The sequence below is a fragment of the Callithrix jacchus genome, chromosome 13, assembly GCF_049354715.1.
Source record: "Callithrix jacchus isolate 240 chromosome 13, calJac240_pri, whole genome shotgun sequence".
In the NCBI taxonomy this organism is placed as follows: domain Eukaryota; kingdom Metazoa; phylum Chordata; class Mammalia; order Primates; family Cebidae; genus Callithrix; species Callithrix jacchus.
Window position 1 is genome coordinate 92,994,848 of NC_133514.1, and position 17,528 is coordinate 93,012,375.

Consider the following 17,528-nt stretch of genomic DNA (forward strand, 5'->3'; position numbering starts at 1 on the left):
TATTTTGGTGTCCCATTATCTAGAGGACAGTTGTGTCATGCTTTAACTCTCTAGGAAAAGGCTACAAACCCTAACTAGGTGAAAAAGCCTGTTCAGCAACCCAAACAGCTATGAGACAGCTGCTGCATTAGCACTGATGACCTCATGCAGCTCATTCTGTCAAATAAGTGTCATTATTTAAATGTCAGAATGGTGTGAGGTACAACAACGACGACAAAATAATAATGAGGTTGAATAGAAAGTGACTGGTGGGACTGGGACATGCTCTTTTAGCTTGGAATTAGGGAAGGCTTTCCTAAGGAAGTGACATTTGTGTCAGCCTTAAACTGGCCTAGACTGGCCCAAGATTCCAGCCAGATGGTACTCATGAAAGAGGGTCAAGGCTGGAGACACAAACCTGAGAGCCACTAGCATAGAGATGTATGCTTTAGGGCCATGAGTGGATAAGATTGCCTGTGGACAATGCAGCTACTGAGGGCAGGAAACCAGACTTAAAGGCTGGCTCTGGAATTCTCAGAGTAGCAACCAGCAGCTCAGTGGACCCCAGAATTGGTCTGGACTCAGAGCTTTTGAGAATGGCTTGTATCCTGGAAGCAGTAGTGTGTGAGAACTAAGACGGTCTCTAAGAGCAGTACCACTCCGGGCACAGGCCTGCTAGAAGGCAGAAATCCCTCTTATTGAGGGCTCATCTCCCTCAGGAATCTCACCTCCCACTGCCTGGCCCTCACCCTGAGTGGAAAGGCCTCACCTCCCTGCAGGTCAGCCTGTTTCTCAGTGGCAGCTGCACTACATTCACCAAAAGCCTTGTGCCTATAGGTGGCATTGCTGAGCAACTTTAACAGCCTGCAGGCAGCCCTGTCCTGTGGGCTGCCTTACCTTGGAAGGTGATGATGTCACAACTCTCCCTGTCTCATCCCCCAGGGAAGCAAGCACTCAAGAAAGGTGGAGAGGGCCCATGTTCCAGGGGTGTCCCCAAACTTGGTCCAGGGCAAGGCCCACACACCCCTGGCAGCAGCAGGATATCTCCCTAGCATATCTGGCAGTGGGCAGGCCAAGGCTTCTGTAGGTTCTGGGCATGTCTGGAGCTTCAGCAGGGAGGGGCTGGAGGGCTACCTACACCACAGTCCTGGGCTTCCTGACACTGCTGGGCTTAAGCATCCTTCTCTGGGAACTGCCAGGCATTGGGTTACATGGATGCTTCTGTGCCTCATTTACCTTCAAAGTTGGAGCCTGGGGAGAATTCACTACAGCCAAACCCAGACACAGAGAAGAAATGGTGAGTGGCTAGCTTTGCCCGCCCATCAAAAACCCAGACACAGAGAAGCAATGGTGAGTGGCTGGCTTTGCCCGCACATCAAAAACCCAGACACAGAGAAGCAATGGTGAGTGGCTGGCTTTGCCCGCCCATCACAAACCATGGTCTTCTGCAGAGGCCGCTTACCTTCAGGACTTTCTTAATGCCGTTGATGGTGGAGGTCAGCAGGGCGTGCACCTTGAGATCGTCGTTGGTGTAGTCTGCGTGCCGGATGCACATGTAGAGGATGTAGGCGGGGAGACAGGGCACCGCACCCGACAGCATCTGGGGCTTCAAGTCTAAGGGCAACGACAGCAGCAAGCGGGGAGGCTGTCAGAATCCTCATCTGAATAGAGCTGTTTTCAGTATCTCCCCACAGCTCATCTAGGAATAGAGGTCTCAAAGAGGATTGGGAGAGAAGCCACCCAGGGTACACAAACTGCTGAGCCTGAAACCAGTAGTTTCAGATATTTGTGGTTAAAAACCCAAACAAACAAAACCACACTCCTAATTGTACTACAACACTCAAACAGGCTTCTAACACCTCAGGCTTATAACATGGAGGAAAAGCGCCTGCAGGTTACACGATGCATTGATCCGCTGCCAACAGGGGCCCATGGCAAAAGGAAGGCTGAGGACAGGACCTAGTTCCCACACCAGGTGGGAACTCCTGATTCTCGGCCATCACCACTTCCAGAAGGCGAGGGCTAGCTCCAGAATTAGACAAATTGTATGTTCCCAAAGACAGGGCCAACATCCTGAGGGCTGGGGAGCCTGGAACAACCTCTGGCCCATCAGTTAGGAACAAGTTACCCAGCAGTGCTTGCCCAACCTCACAGCTGAATAGACCCGGCAGGCCCCGACCCCTCCCCAGTGCCGCTGCTCAGCACGCATCTCTCCAGCCGCTCTCGTACTTCCCCCAACTGCTCTCCTCTGTATCCCACAGTCCTGCCCCTGCCTGGGCAAGGGCTGCTCTGGCTGAACTGGAAGGGCCTTGTGAGTCTCCCCATTAACTGCAGACTCAGCTTTTGGTCCTTTTTGCAAAAGGCCCTGGAGAACAGGAAGCAGCTGTCAGACTGTTTTCTATTCCAGACCATGCAAGGAGAGCCAGGCTTAAGGCAACAAGTGGTGGTAGGAGCCCAGAGAACTGGGGGGAAGGCCAAAGACAAGATGACAGGTGAGAATGGGGTGTGAGCACAAGGCCCCAGGGGTCTCGCCACAGCCCTGCTCTATCCCCAGCCCTTGTTCTTTACACTCATACCCTCCCAAATGAGGCCTCATGAGCCACCTCTAGGCTCAGAATGGCAATGAAGGGAGGCCACCTCTCTCCCACCTGCAGGTGGCAGTATCCCTGCAAACCTTCTACCAGGCCCGTCCTGGGCTGGGCTCTACTGCCAGCAGCTCCAGTTGGTATTTGGTTTATACCGTCCCTGCTCCAACACATTCTTCTCGTTAAATGCTAACTGTAGGCTGTGATACTCTTGAGTACACGGTAGACATTTGGGCATTTTACAGGTCTAACAGATGGCTGTGGATCAGCCATTGGCTCTAATTAGAGTGCCAGTCACATTTAGCCAGGAAAGTGTATTCTAATCCATAAATTGGTACTTCAGTCTTGTCCTATGTGCAGATTACAATCTGTCCTGCCTTCGAATGTTCTACTGTGACTGAATAAAGCTTGTTTGGGCCCCCCAGCTAAATGTTAGCATCTTGGAGAACCATGACACTAGTTTTATTTCTCCTCCACAGCAACTGGTCAGTACCAGGTACCTAAGAGGTAGGTGGTCTGTGGTCACGTTTTGGCATTTGTTTGGAAGGGGTCTTTGGGAGTGAAGATGACTGCAGGGTTTTCCCAGGCAGCTCAGCAGGAGATGACCTTGCCTGGGGCCACCTGAGCAAGAGTCATCTCCTGCTGATGGCAGGGTTTACTCCGTGAAAACCCTGGCGAATGGCAGGAGGGAGCCACCTGTCTGACACAAGCAGCCTTATTTATTGAACATTTCGTTCATCAGAGATGAAAGGTTTGTTCCTAATTGCGTTTGAACAAGATGCAGTCTGTTTAAGGAAGTTTAAGATAAACTTAAATCACATTTAATTGCTGGACAACTGAAGAGGAAATTAAGTTTTATAAAAGAGAAAAATACATCTAAGAAGCAGGTTACTAAAAACACACAAACCAAACAGCTGGAGCGAATCTGTTTAAGGCAGACGTCACAGTCCATTCTTCCCGGGTCCCTCGGGCCTAGGCACAGTGATCAGCAGAGCTGGACTTCAGTCTAACATAAGTTTCTCCAAATAATGCTCACCTCTTATCTGAACTTCAGATAATCCTGCAAAAGCTACCACTCCTTTGAACTCCTCACATTTGAGAAGTGTTTTGCAGCTTGAACCCAGCACTTTTGTCTTTGCCACACTTCACATCATGGGGCAGGCAGGTCAGTGTCATCATCCCCATTTCATTAAGCCGCCATGGAGAAGGGAGCTGCTGGCTCAGGGTCCAGAAGATCAGACCACCAAAGGCTGCCCTTTTTTTCACACAGGACTCTCTCCTCTAAGTCTCTTCCTGGCTTTGCAGGGGGCTGCTGGACTAGGTTGGCACAGAGCAGGGAGGTGGCCTGTTGCAGCCAGATGGGGAAATGAGACTGGAGGGGAGGGAGCTGGTATGACTTGTAAAGCAGCAATGGGCATAAGCCTGAGTAAGCTGCACAGGTGAAGCGGACCCCCTATGGCCCCATGCTGAGCAGCCAGGAGGGACCCAGAGAGTGGCGGGGTGAGGGCAGGGGGGCTCCTCTTTTCACAGAGAAAACCTTGCTCTCTTGGCAGCTAGTATGGAAGGTTTTTCAGTTCTAAAAGCCCAGCTGCGGGAGGGATTCTGAGCAGTGGCTCTCACAGCTGCCTGATGGCCCTGGGGAGCTCGTGAGGGTGGGAGGCAAGCAGGCCAGCCCTGATTCAGCCATATGCCTGGATGAGAAACTGCGGATGACAGTAAAAGCCAATCCTGATGAACTTTCACAATGGGACCAGGGTGATTCTGGACAGACTGCATGAACTCGGCGTTCCTCAGACTTTAATGAGCCTGTGAATGTCCCTTGGCATCTTGTTATGTGCATTGCGATCCAGGAGGCCTGACGTGGAGCCCAAGATTCTGCATCTCTCACCCCTTCCCAGGGGATGCTGATGCTGCTGGTCCAGGGACCATGTGTGTGCAATGAAATACGAACTTTCATTCTCACAACTCCATGCCAGTGGCACAATCTCCTTTCCTGTGCTCTACACAGGAACACCGGTGAGTAGCACATCCACAGCCACATGTGTCTAGTTAGGAAAGAACCCAGGTCTGAACACAGCCCACGTGATTCCAGAGACCATGCCCACACGTGCTGTACCACACAGCACTAATAAACTGTGAAGTCCTAACCAAACAGAAGGAATCTGAATCCCTGATCCGCTGCTTCACAGCTGTGTGACCTGGGCAAGTTACCAGAGTGAGTCTGTTTCCTTCAGTGTAAAATGAGAAGGCAGCAGTTCTGACTTAAAGGGAGGTTGTGAGGATTCAATGAGGGATGAAGGTGATGTGCCTGGCAGAGGACCTGGCAGCAGGATGTGCTCCAGAATCATGAGCTGCCATCATTGCAAAAGCACTGTGGCCCATACAGAGGAAAGGGGGCTGTGGCTGCTGCTGGGGAAAGCATGTGGGTGGCTCCCCTCCCACTTCTGTTTCACAGGCAGAACAAAGAAGCAGTGGGTCTCCACCAAGAACAGCAGCTGGAGACAGCAGGAGTTGGGGGTGGACAAGAGTAGGTGGGGGCAGTGGAAGATGGGGGTGGGTGCAAGGTAAGCAGGAGACAGAGGGTGTGGGCTGTGCGGGAGGTGGATGAAGGGGTACAGGGGTTGTGTTGGGGATGGAGATGGGAGTGGGGGCTGAATGAGGGGCAGGCAGTATGGGGTAGCACAAGGGGTCCTGACCTGTCACCAGGTTTCGGATGAGGAGGGCCTCGTCCTCTTTGTGGTACTCCAGCATGCCCTGGAAATCCTTCTCTTTCCGCTGGACTGTGACTTGCCTGTTGAGCTCATGGCGCTTCCTCTCACTCTGGGCCAATGCCTGGGCAGCTGAGCAGGAAAGAGAACAGGAAGCATGGATGAGACTTCCAGTTGCAGGCCTGAGGGTAGCAGGCATCTCTGGTGGGTGGAAGATGGGACCGGGGGCTGGGGAGTGGGCATCTCTGGCAGGTGGAGGACGGGACCTGGAGGGGGGGAGTGGCATTTCTGGTGGGTGGAAGATAGGATCTTGTGGGGGGGTGGGGAATGGGCATCTCTGGTGGGTGGAAGATGGGACCTGGGGCGGGGAAGTGGGCATCTCTGGCGTGTGGAGGATGGGACCTGGAGCAGGGGGCATTCTGGGTTCTCTGAACTCCCACTCTCTTTGCAGGGTCTGTTCCTGCAACCAGAGCCACACCCCAAGTGTGAGCAAGGAGCTCAGCATCCAGCACTGGGGTCTGTACTCTGGACAGCGGAGAGGAAACATCTGAAAAGGCAGGAGGCAGGTTTCAGACCAGAGAAAACTTGTGAAGGATGTGAGCCAGCATGGTCTCTCACCGCTCCTGCCCAGTTGTTTCTCTTTCCCTACTGACTTGTAAGGAAAGGAGATAGGTTTTTCTGGGAAGAGCTTGGCTTCAGCCTAGCGCACTACACTCATTTCCCTGTGTGTGTGGCCACAGAGTGGCCACTGTGACGCAGCTGCACGGCAAACCCAGCTGTTCAGGGTAAGGCCTGAGCACTGTCTGCAGCCTGTAGGCAGTGGAGCAGGGTGGTGATGGTGATAGTAAGGACATGTCCTGGCTCCCAAATTCAGGTTTAGGTTTAGGAAGCTGCCAAGTGCAGTCTTTGCAACTACATAAGATGATTATTTGGCAAGAGTTTCAGTGACAGGGCTGAGGGTATAAAGGCCTGATCAACCCTCACTCAGGCCTCTCAGCCTCACACAATGGTGGAGGGGCAGTGGACATCCACAGCATTATCCCCAAATGCATCTTGGTGCTGACTGCACATAGGGCACTGTCCTAAGCATGGGAACAGATACAATGGCATGGCCGATCTGTCCCTGGCCAGTTGAGCTAAGGCGACACATCTGTACATTCACATGGAAATACTACAACACAGCTCAGACACCAGGTCAGGAGTGTGTGATGTGGGTGCTGAAGGTGGCAGGGCTGGAAGGAGCCCACAGAGAAGGTGGGATGAAGGATGGGTGGGACTCTCACATCCAGGTTCAAAGGGGCTGATCCGTCAGGAGAGGACCAGGGCGAGTGACCTCTGGTGGGGAGGCTGCTCCACACACTCCAAGTGGTTGCAGAGGCTCTGAGTGGAGGTGGGGATGAGTGTGAGAGGATGAAGGCTGGCAGACAAAGGCTGGGATTTCATTCTGCAGGCAATGACGCGACAGCAAAGGCCAGACAGTGCTGTGAACAGAGACAGGACTGGGAAGCCACTAAGTAATCTGGGAACAGGGGACAAGAACTGGACACAGGGGTAGGGGCAGACACAGAGAAGCACTGGAAGACAGGGAGTGATAGGTCTTCAGGAGTAAGCAAAGCTTGAAGCCAAGAGACCAGGAGAATGAGAAATGGAGGAACAGCAAATGAGAAATCCAAAGTTGGCAGGCATATGGACAAGTTTGGAGAGAGGTATACCCCGGAACAGAGATCATAGACATCCTTGCCCTCTAAGAGCTTCCAGTCTAGAGAAGCAGGAGATTAAACAAGTAAAACGACACCTGTGATCAGAGCTGTACCCAACATGCTCATGGAGTCAGGACTGTGTAAGACAAGATTCAAGCCCTGGGCATATGGCTCCTGAGCTGAGGGTGGAAGGAGGCAGAGGGGGATCCAGGCAGTGAGGGGCTGAAAAAGGGTTCCGAGCAGGGTGACACATGCAAAGAGTGACACAGGGAGATTTGCAGCAGGGAGTCAGAGGGAGAGAACATTCTGGGTCTTTCCGGAAGAGTGATTTAAATCTCTACCTGAAGATTCCAGATGGGAAGTTTAATCCTGACTCCCCACAGCATGGAGTGAGGCCCTGGGGGGTTACATCCTTTTGATACACAACATTCTTTCACATCAGTCTTGCCTCCCAACTTCAAGCCCTTTGAGGGCAGGGACCACCAGGTCACCTCTGGGTTCCGCATTCTTCTAGCCCTGCAGAGCCTTGCTCAGAGTAAGCACCCAAACTGGCTGAATTCAAGTGTCTTTTGTCCATATGCTGGATGTGTCAGCTCATGGGATCTGACTACTTCTATCGCATGGCTGGACTGGGCAGAGTCCAGTGATAGAAGAATTCCTCCAGTGAAGTAGGAAGAATATGGAGAGGGCAGGCAGGCAGCTCACACCCACAGGCGTGGCCAAGTGTACCCCTGCTTCACGAAACACACTCACTCACTCCCCCGTACCTTCTAGGTCCTGGACTTTCTTCATGTAAATCTTCAGTTGTTTTTTGAGCTTCCTCTCATTCTTTTCCAGCTTTTCTACCAGTTCTTTAAGGTCCTGGAAGCAAAGGGAGCAGTGTAAGAACAGATATCAGCCCTGCCTGGGATGGTGGAGGTAAAATCCTGCTTCGAGTGGGAGGTGGCCCATGGGCAGCCGTCGGAAAAGTGCCAGTCAGGGACGCTGCCAGGAGAGCTACTCCACACAGGCTGTTGCCACCTGCTCTGGAACTCAGGAAGTGGGAGATGATGAGTCAGAGTACATTCTCTCAGTAACAACAGGGCAAGACTCCTCCCAGGTCAGGCTCTCTGGTGCCTTGCTGAATCCCAAGCCTCCTCAAGCCAAGACTTCACCAGTTGCCATGCCAACCCCCAGGAGACACACTCAGCCTGGCAGTCCCGGGTGGGGCGGGCAGTGCCTTCGGAAGGAATGGAAAGGTGGAGGTGTGAGAATGCAGGAGGCAAGGGCGCTTAGCAGAGCCTGTGGGCAAGTGAGATTACCCAGGGCCCAGAGGCAAAACAGGACACTGGTGTGGCCCCAGTCCCTAGCAGCTGTTGCCACTGGAAGCACATCAGCCCACTGGGACATAGAACAGCAAGGTGCTGGGGGAGAAGTTTGCTGTCATTAATGTCACCCCTATCCCAGCTGAGCAGTGGTCCTCTGTGGCCAGGGACGCAAGAAAGAGAGAAGGATCCCTGCTCCATCACCACTGGAGCTGGCCTTGGCTGTTAGAGAGTGACGGGAAGACAGAAGTGAGTATTCCATAGTGGAGCCTCTACAGACACGCTGGGTGGCAACTTTTTAAGACTGGCCTATTGACAGAAGTCGGCCCAGTCCCAGTGCTGTGGCCATCCCAAACTACTCACCTAGTTATAGATGTTGTTAGGGACTTATCTATTCACCATGATGAAAAAGCAAATTTTTAAAAATACTTCTTAAATTGAGAGGCATCTAAAAACCCAGCTCAAGTGACAGGCAGAGAGTAAAACCTCAATCGGTGACCTAAGAGCGGCCTCTGTGTGAGAGGCTGGTTGGTAGAAAGGACCCAGATGTCTAGAGAAACTTGAGCCAGGATTCTCTGTGGCTGCTGAAGGTCTCCTGTGAACCCTGAATGCTACTCAGAGTCCGTCTCCCTGTGAGGTGCCTTCCCAAGCAGCTCCAAAGCATGTGATGTCCCTGGCTCTGCTGCACTGCCACCCTTGCCTTGTGCTCATATAACCCTGTCCAGATCCAACCCCACTGAATCCTCAGCTACAGCTCTGACTCTTGCAAAGAATTAACCAACACCTGGGGCCACGTGACTTGACCAACCCAGTGAATGAGGAGCCCAGGGCGGCCCCAGACCAGGTCAGGACCAGCATGCTGGTACTATGACCATCATCAGTCCCAAGCTCCTCTGTGCAACACTACCAAATCCACAAGAGAAAGTTATTTCTTGTGTCTTTTTGAAAACCTTCACTACACCCTGGGAGGACAGATAATAAATGCTCCAATGCCTATTTGCAACATCTTAGAAGGAAAGATTAATCCAGTCTTTGACTCCTGCTTCGAGAGCTCTGACATCTCAGCCAGCTTCTCGAGAAAGCCCAGCAAACCCAATACTCCACCCGAAAGGCTCAAGCAGAGGGGAACATAAGGATTCATGTCACTAATGGTGGCTTTGTGCAAAGACATTCCTGAGTGTCCAACCCCCAACCCCCCAAAATCTCAGAAGGTTGAATTCCTTAATGTGCTAAGGGGAATTATATAAAGCTGCCCTTCCCAAACTTTGTAAGGGTGTTGGAACCACCTGGGAATCTTTAAAGCTTAAAATCAACACATTTAGAACAATTAAAGGGAGCACAGTGCTGGCCACAGTGGCTGCAAACTTGTGCAGATACCAAGGCCCAAAGTCCTAAAGGCTAAAACTACAAAAGCTTACAGAAGAATGAGTTCAATTCATAAGGAATCTTGGAAATGAAAAATGAGCACATCTGAAGATGGCTCTAAACTTTCCAAGTTGCTACTAGGAGGGACAATCACATCCTTCCCTCTACACAGACACCTGGACCACTCCAGCCTCAAGCAGTTTCCCCTGACCTTCCTTACACTCCACCCAAGGCTGCCTAGTGCCCTGTGCTATGGTTACTTGTGTATATATGGTCTCCTCTCTGCCAGAGGTCAGTGCTTTATCAGCTGGCACATGGCAGACAAATGTACATCACCCACAGCCCCTGGAAACTGCTGCGGCTGACTCTCCTTAAGGGTCCCAGTCTCTGTCTTGACAAACAAAGAGGATCGCATTCTGGAAGGAGTCTCTCAGCAGGCTGCAAGCTGGAGTCCTCCTCCTCATCCTTGCCTGCCCATCAGCACAGGCCCCTACTCATGCTCCAGGGTCACCAGTCCAGCAGAGGGGCCCACTGCACTGTCTTCTTTTACTCTCGTGGCCTCTTAAGGTGGGACTACCCACCTCTTTCCATTCACTGACTCTCCTAAGTGTGGCCTTGGTGACCCTGTGCTGGTGTGCCGTGAGCTAACACAGTACCTGCACGGCGCAGAGCCCTCTTTATAAGGTGGCTTTCCACTGTGCTGCTTGGTCAGTGGCCCTCCAGGGAACACGGGCCACCAAATGCATTTCCTAGACTGCCTCCTATGGCCAGGTATGTTTCTTTAATACAGTGCATTTCTTTCCCTAAAGCCACCAGGTAACAGAGAGTGACTTGGAGACAGAGGGGGGGAGGGGAGGGAAGATCACATGTATGTGCTATTCAGCTGTGGGTCTGGGGCCCCACTTTTCCTCTTGGGATCAAGTGAACCAGCCACCCTATTATAGGTCATCTGGTTATAAAGAAAATGACAGCCATGGCTGGGCTCCTGGAATGGATACACTGTGGGCATACAAATGTGCTGCCCTCTGTGGGCACATGCAACTCCAGAAGATAATTGTCACTGCTGAGCCCTGCCCTCGGGTGGCCTTCACTTCTGTCTGGGTGCCTTGGTCCATGCTTTTCTTCTCCCTCCCCCTCTCTGCCAGTCTCCATGGTTTACATCCCCTTCACGCCTCCTGTCTCAGCTCAAGCCTAACGTACCCCCAAAAGCTTGCCCTACCGTTTCTCTTTCTGTAATACTAGTTAACTCCATTCTGTTTTTAAAAGCAGAATCATGCTTTTAAAAACACTATCTAGTTTCTCTTCTTTATTACATGCCTTCCTTCCCCTACTGACCAATCTGCAAGCTCTCATAGGACAGGGACCCTCTCCCATTTCTCTGGCATCTGCTGGGGCTCCTTTGGTGACTGTTTGCAAAGAGGCCCCCAACAATTTCTCCCACTACTCCTCCCTTCAAGAGGTAGAATCTCTCCCCCACCATATCTGGCCTAGCCATGAGACTGCTTTTGATCAACGGGCAGAAGCAACGCTGTCAGTTCTGGGGCTGAGCCTCAAGGGGTCTCATGTTCCTGCTTTCATCCTCCTGGAAGTCAGCTGCCAGGCAAAACAGCTCAGCTAGACCAATGAAACGTGGCAAGAAGGCAGGTGAGGCCTCCAGCCGACGGCCAACACCAAGGCCCTAGAAGTAGGAATGAGGCTGTCTGAGATCTTTCAGCTGCAGTAAAGGGGCCTTGAGTGGGGAATTCTAGAATCTCTGTTTCTACTGATAGGGACAAGCTTCATGAACCTTGTCCGTTTTGCCAAAGACCACCCAATCCCATTTTCTTCCAGGACATGACTTCCCAGAGCTGGGGTCCACTAGGCATGGCTACTCACCAGATTCTCGTTGGTCAGCCGGGATATCTCCTGCTGGACACCAAATTCCACCTGGGCCTCTGGGGAGAGCAGCAGTGTCTGGCAGAAGGTCTGCTGCTGTTTGTCCATCTCCTCCTTCAGGGCCTCCAGCTGGTCCTTGAGACGCTCCACCTCCTCCTCATGCTCCAGGCTCTGGGCCTGCAGCTGAGCCTCCAGCAGCCTGAGCCAGGGAGAAGACAGGTGAGCACACAGCCCAGGCCAGGGCCTCCATGTAAGGGGCCACAGGCAGAAGCATGACAGGGGAGCAGCCAAGCACACGGCAGCAGGGGTCACACATCCCCCCGAGGGATGAACGCAGCAGGAGACAGATGCTGTGGGGAACGCGAGGCAAGCGGGCCAACTGTCCTCCTCTTGGATGACAGGAAACCAAGGCCAAAGCGCTCCTGGTCCTACGGCTTTTTCTCATTCTGTGAGCATAGTTTAACCATTTGGGATTGAGATTGTCTCCCTGTCAAAACGTCTATCAACAGAAATACATTTCTTAAAGCATTTTTTAAATAAAAATAGCTACATCTGCCCCCAAAGTTCACAAGAACCTCCTTCTTAAGACAAAACTCTGGCAAAACTGAGCTAATTATATTATTCAGATATTTTCCCTATGGCAAATTCTCCACAAGTTTTAGAAAGGCAAAATATTAGCCCCTTTCCTTTTTATCTGTACCATTATTACTAGCTTCATTTTATACATACAATTATTAAATATACAACTTTTACATACAAGTTTCCTCCAGCCAAAAATGAAAACTAAGACTATTTGCCAATGATCTAGGGGAAGGTGTAAGATCAGTTAGTGTAATGACGAGAAGCAGGGAGATCTGGAGATCTTGCAAACATTGAGGAGAAGTCTCCTAAGACTCTGAGTCAAAAGGCCCAAGATCAGGGGTCCCAGTTACCTGGGCAATGCTTCCATCATAATAGAAGGCAAGAGATTAATGAAGGCTCATAGGTAGCCTCACCTTCAGGAAGTTAAATGCTAATATGACCATGATGCTGTCCTTCTTGGACTTAGTTGCTTAAACCAGCTTTCTGATTCAGTGCAGCAGGCTTCATATGGAAGAAAGCTAGGGTGCTGGGGGAGAGGTCCTGTAAGGAGTTTTCAGACATGGTTACGTGGAAAAAATTCACCCCAGGGTCTTCTGGGGATGCAAATAATGATTATGACCAAGCTAGGCACAGAGGGAGGAACTGGGGCGTGCCCAGGGGACAGCTGTTAGGGACTGTGGCTGTCCTGGAGGAAAGCACCATGTTTTTTACAGTTCTGATGGTTTGGGAGGCGACAATTGCCATAAGAGAGGTGGAGCCATGTCTGCAAGGGAGCAAAAGAGAGGGGAAGTCTACACTACTGACAGAAGCGACCATTTTATGTGGCTGAATCAGCTCCACAGCAGCCCTGGGTGCAACACCTGACTCCCAGTGGCTTCTCAACGAAGTCTCACAAATGAATGAAGAAGTGATTGAGAAAATCACTCATTCACCACAGGCAATATTACCAAAGAAGAATAACATGAGATTTGTGGGGATAACTGGGTAATTAAGTCAGGATTTAAAATGAGATACAGTATTTAGATAATATCCAGTATTGGCTACAGTCCATTACGAGTAGTCACCAATAAGCTATAAATTTAATGAGAGAGCATAGACACTCTTGGGTTCTGGGCAAGCTGCCCTGAGGATTCATCTCCTGCCTTCTGTGGCATGGTCACTGTTCATGACTCATTCTCCAGGTGGACTGTAGCTGAGTGACCAGCCAGGGTTCTGTTCCTGCTTAAGCATTAGGCTAGCCACCTCATGGTGCAGGTAAGAAAACTAAGGCCAAAAGAGCTCTGAGGTCACAACAGTGGCAGGGCTGACTGGAGAAACCAGGACGCTTGATTCATAGGTCTGTACTTTATTAATGCATTCAGTTGCTGGTTCATGAAACCACATCTGATCTGCTGATGGAGGGGCATGAGGAATCACCTGGCTTCATACGTAGGTCATTCCTCCAATAAAACAAACTTCTGGCTGGGACAGAAATCTGATCTTATTGAATAATAACAGTTATAGTAATAGAAGTAGCAGCTAATATTTATTATCCGGTGATTACATGCCAGGCATGTGCAAAGTACTTCACCCATATTAACCTTATTCCTTATAATGCCCCATGAGGAAGGTCTTATTTCATTCACAAGGAAACAGACCCAGCATGTCACCTTGCTCACAGGTTGTAGGGCCAGAGAGAGACACTACCTTGTGAATCGGTGACTAAACTTTCTTTTTCCAAGAAGAGATGCTCTTGGTGCAACGGTAATGTCTACTACATCCTCAGCAGGCAGCAAGGGGAAGCAGCATGAGGGCTCCCAGCTCCTGCTCCCTCCTGGCTGAGGGAGCTGGGCCTAGCACTCATGTCACCTTGCCAAGTCCCAGTTTCTTCTCTGGAAAGCGAGCTTGATGACCACCAGTCCATCTCTTATTGAGAGGCTCCAATGGGCAAAGCTATGCCACTGCTCTTAAAAGCCATCTGCAGTCAACAGGCCTATGGTGTGATCATCAGAGGGTTTCCTTTTGGTGCATGCCTACCCTGTCCGGGTAAACTGCTCACCCGCTGCTGAGGGCCAGTGGGTTTCAGGCTCAGACTCTGGTATCAAATGGAACCAGGTTCAAATTCTGGATCTTCTGCTTTACTGAAAAGTTCCTTAAACCCTCCGGGCTTCAGTGTCTACCCGACGAGGGTGCTGTGAGGCTAGACATCAAGGTGCATGCACTGCACTTGGCTGCCATCAGCTCCAGGGAGACCTGGAGATCAGGACCAGCACATGTGCTGACGGCAGGCTCTGGAGGGCACAGGCTGCATTTGGAGCACAGCCAGCAGCACAGATCAGTCAGATGTTTTTGGCTGATCCTGCAGAGTTAGGAGGGCCGATATGTAGTGTGGAAGCAGCACAGGCCCAGGTTTCCCCAGGGTGTTTCCTTCTCAGCCTTGTTCTAAAGAAGAGCTGCATGCCTGCCACCATGCGAGCTCCCGTACTGTCTCTTTCTTCACCTATAGGACAAGTGGCAGGACCATATGGTTCCTGAGGTTCACCAAGTGCTGTCACCTTGACCCAAACAAGCAGCTTCCCTCAAGCACATCTGCACAGCCTGGGCACAGTGACAGATGGTCAACCACAGGGGCTACCAGCCAGACTGCACACAAACTGTTCCCCATGCCCTCACCCCCACTCTAGCTGAAAAAGTTCCCCATGCCCTCACCCCACTCTAGCTGAAAAATGTTCCCCATGCCCTCACCCCCACTCTAGCTAAAAAACAATTAAGCGTAGACACGAGCAGGCACAATGGACAAAGCAGACACAGGAAGAAAGGATTATGCTCCACCTGGCAACTTGCTTTAGGCCTTGGTAGGCCAAGCCGAGTTCTCCATCTTCATTTAAATATCCCCAATCCTCAGTCTTGCTAGAAAAAAAGGACAGAAAAACAGGGTGTCCAGTGTAGAGAGAAGAGTCAGGCAGGCAGGGAGCCCTGGAAACGGAGGTGATTCTAGCCAAGGTTTGGAAATGAAAAAAAGGCAAGGCTCAAGAAATCCCATTTTCCCTTCCTCTCCTGTTGCCTGCAAACAGCATCTCTCCCCAGGTCCCCCAGTTTCAGGTACTGTTTTGGAAGTGGGTTCATGTGGTCTCATGTGGGACCTGCTAGTGACCTGGGTGTGGGAAAACATGCTGCCCCAGACACAGCATAGGGCCAGCTTGTTCTGGTAACTCCATAAATGCAGTGACACAGCAGTGCAGGTAGAATAGAAGCATTCACATAGCCTCACACATGGTGCTTCCGTCACTCAGATCCATTCAGACAAGAACAGGGAGAGATGCAAAAAGGGCCTGGAGGAGCGAACACTGTGTGTGTGTGGAGGCGGCTTTGGGCGGTGAGCAGGAAGGTAGTGGGGAGGGCATTGCATCCTGCAGAGCAGCATGTGAAGCCCCTAGGGGAAGTCGGGCCCAGCCAGGGTAAGGAAGAAGACTGCAGACATTACCTGCTTTTCAATGTGGAGTTGACACCCCTTTAGGGCACAAAAGTATTAACTGATCTTAACTCCAGCTCTCCTTGCACGGTCTTTCTCAAATAGCTAAAACAAGTTTTGAGATGCCCTGGATGAGAACTGAATGATGTCTCCGCTTGACCTTGGGACATAGGTACCTTATCACTGTTTACTCAATTCAGGAAAGCAGGACACCTGACCCCTTCTACATGCAAACTCCTTTGCTGTCTGCAAGTCACTCAGTGTTTGCCCCACACCAGCAAGGGCAGCTCCTGGAGGTGGGTCCTGTGCTCCATCTCCACTTACGTCTTCAGCTTGCACAGCCCTGGGCACAGAGAGATACTCAAGGGCCAGCAGAGTTGGGTGGAGGAGGGCAGGTAGGAATCTGCGGTCCCCAGCAGGACTCTGCCCCACCTCCCTGCTCCTAACAGCCTCTGTTCCTGGAGAACTCCTCCTTGCAGGCTGGATTCCAGTTTTCCCGGCAGGAATCGTGGAGCAAGAACTGCGTCCACGCAGCCTGAAATGAGGACCTGTAATTCCCTCGTCCTCACATCCAGGGGGCAAACCATCTGTAAACCAAAAATAAAATCCTAAGGCGCCCCTGCCATCTAAAGTGACTTTCTCCTCAGCCAGGGCTCTTTTCACGTTTAACTGAAGACACTGTTTCAGGCCATGATAGGAAGAGGTGGTCGGACGTGCCTCACTGGACCTCACTGTCATTAACATCAACACAGACTTTAACAAATCCCAAGCTGATAGCGCAGCAGCGTCCCCTATCAGGTGTCAGTCTGTGTTTTACTAGAGCCTTTCGTGGCTAGTGCTTTAACCTAAAGGAGCAGCTCACTGGAGGACTGTAGGCACCACTGCGGTGATTCCTGGGGAAGGCAGGAGGTAGACAGCATCGATGCTGAAAGGGAACAAGTGCAAGGATCCTGGGCTCCACCCCCCTCCTTTCCCACACTGCAGAGACGCTGACTTCTGCGCCAGGACCCAGGGTCTCCAAACCGTGCACTGAAGCTCCTTTCCAGCCTCCAGCCCCCCAGGAGGGGCTGCTGGGGCTCTGTCTCAGAGGGTCACCTCACCTCTGTTGCCCCCATAGAACTACAGACTGCAGAGCTCTCTAGACTGGGGCTGACTCACACAGTGAGAAAGTTAGTGTTAATGCCCAGGCTGCCAGCCTCACAGGGCAACACTCCCAGAATTCTTAATTCTGTAACAAGCTAGGCATTATGGACAAAGATAAAAGTAGAGAACTGTGCAGCCCAGGCAGCCCACAGTGCTCAGGAAATCAGACACATGAGTAAATAAAAAACCAGTCAACCAACTTGCTTCAGCCATTGGTTCCCAGAGGAAAGAATCCCTGAAGGAGATCCTCCAGCTCCACTTAGGCCACGATGGGCCAAGGACATGGAGGGAGCGCCACCTCCTGGTAGGAAAAGAAAAAACCCAAACGACTTGGCTCAGGAGTCTGTTGAAAATGTAGGTACTTGATATCAAGTAATAAGTCTGCAAGCATTTACAGAGAAGTCACTGTGCTAAGCCCTGTTTCCAAACAGGCCACAAAGGGATAAGTTAACTCGCTGCAGGCAGTCTCCAGCCATAGGAGGCAGCCAGGCATGGCATCCAGGGAACTGGCTGGAGAACATAGCAGCCCAAGGCAACCCCCAGCCCCACCCATAATGAGCCTGTGGTCTGGGCTGATTACCTCCACTCCCTGGGCCTCTCTTTCTTTATGGGTAAAGTGAACGCAGCCAGCTGAATCATCACAAAGGCTTCTTCCAGATCTTTAATTACTAACGTTATCACAAAGGTTCCTTCCAGATCTTATAAAAGGCCAGACAAGGCCTAGGATAATATTTACTTTGCCTCTGTGAAGATCTTAAAATATACGACCCACCAACCATGGCTCTGCCACAGCTAAGAACTTGCTTTCCTGGGAAAACAGACAAGGTTCCCGCCAG

General features: G+C 51.3%; 1 protein-coding gene across 8 annotated transcripts in view; it reads right to left on the bottom strand.

The window, feature by feature from the left end:
• The window catches only part of MYO5B (myosin VB), a 390,326-nt gene that overhangs the window by 14,577 nt on the left and 358,221 nt on the right, over nt 1-17,528 (bottom strand). For 6 of the 8 annotated variants that reach the window (XM_008979768.5, XM_054244178.2, XM_078348126.1 and 3 more), the window contains 5 exons: nt 14,910-14,987; nt 11,517-11,715; nt 7,740-7,833; nt 5,261-5,404; nt 1,442-1,593 (listed from right to left, as the gene is read on the bottom strand). In XM_008979768.5, the coding sequence (XP_008978016.4) occupies nt 1,442-1,593; nt 5,261-5,404; nt 7,740-7,833; nt 11,517-11,715; nt 14,910-14,987 (667 nt within the window). The remainder of the gene's footprint in view (nt 1-1,441; nt 1,594-5,260; nt 5,405-7,739; nt 7,834-11,516; nt 11,716-14,909; nt 14,988-17,528) is intronic. The other 2 variants (XM_008979769.5, XM_078348128.1) reach the window with 1 other exon arrangement.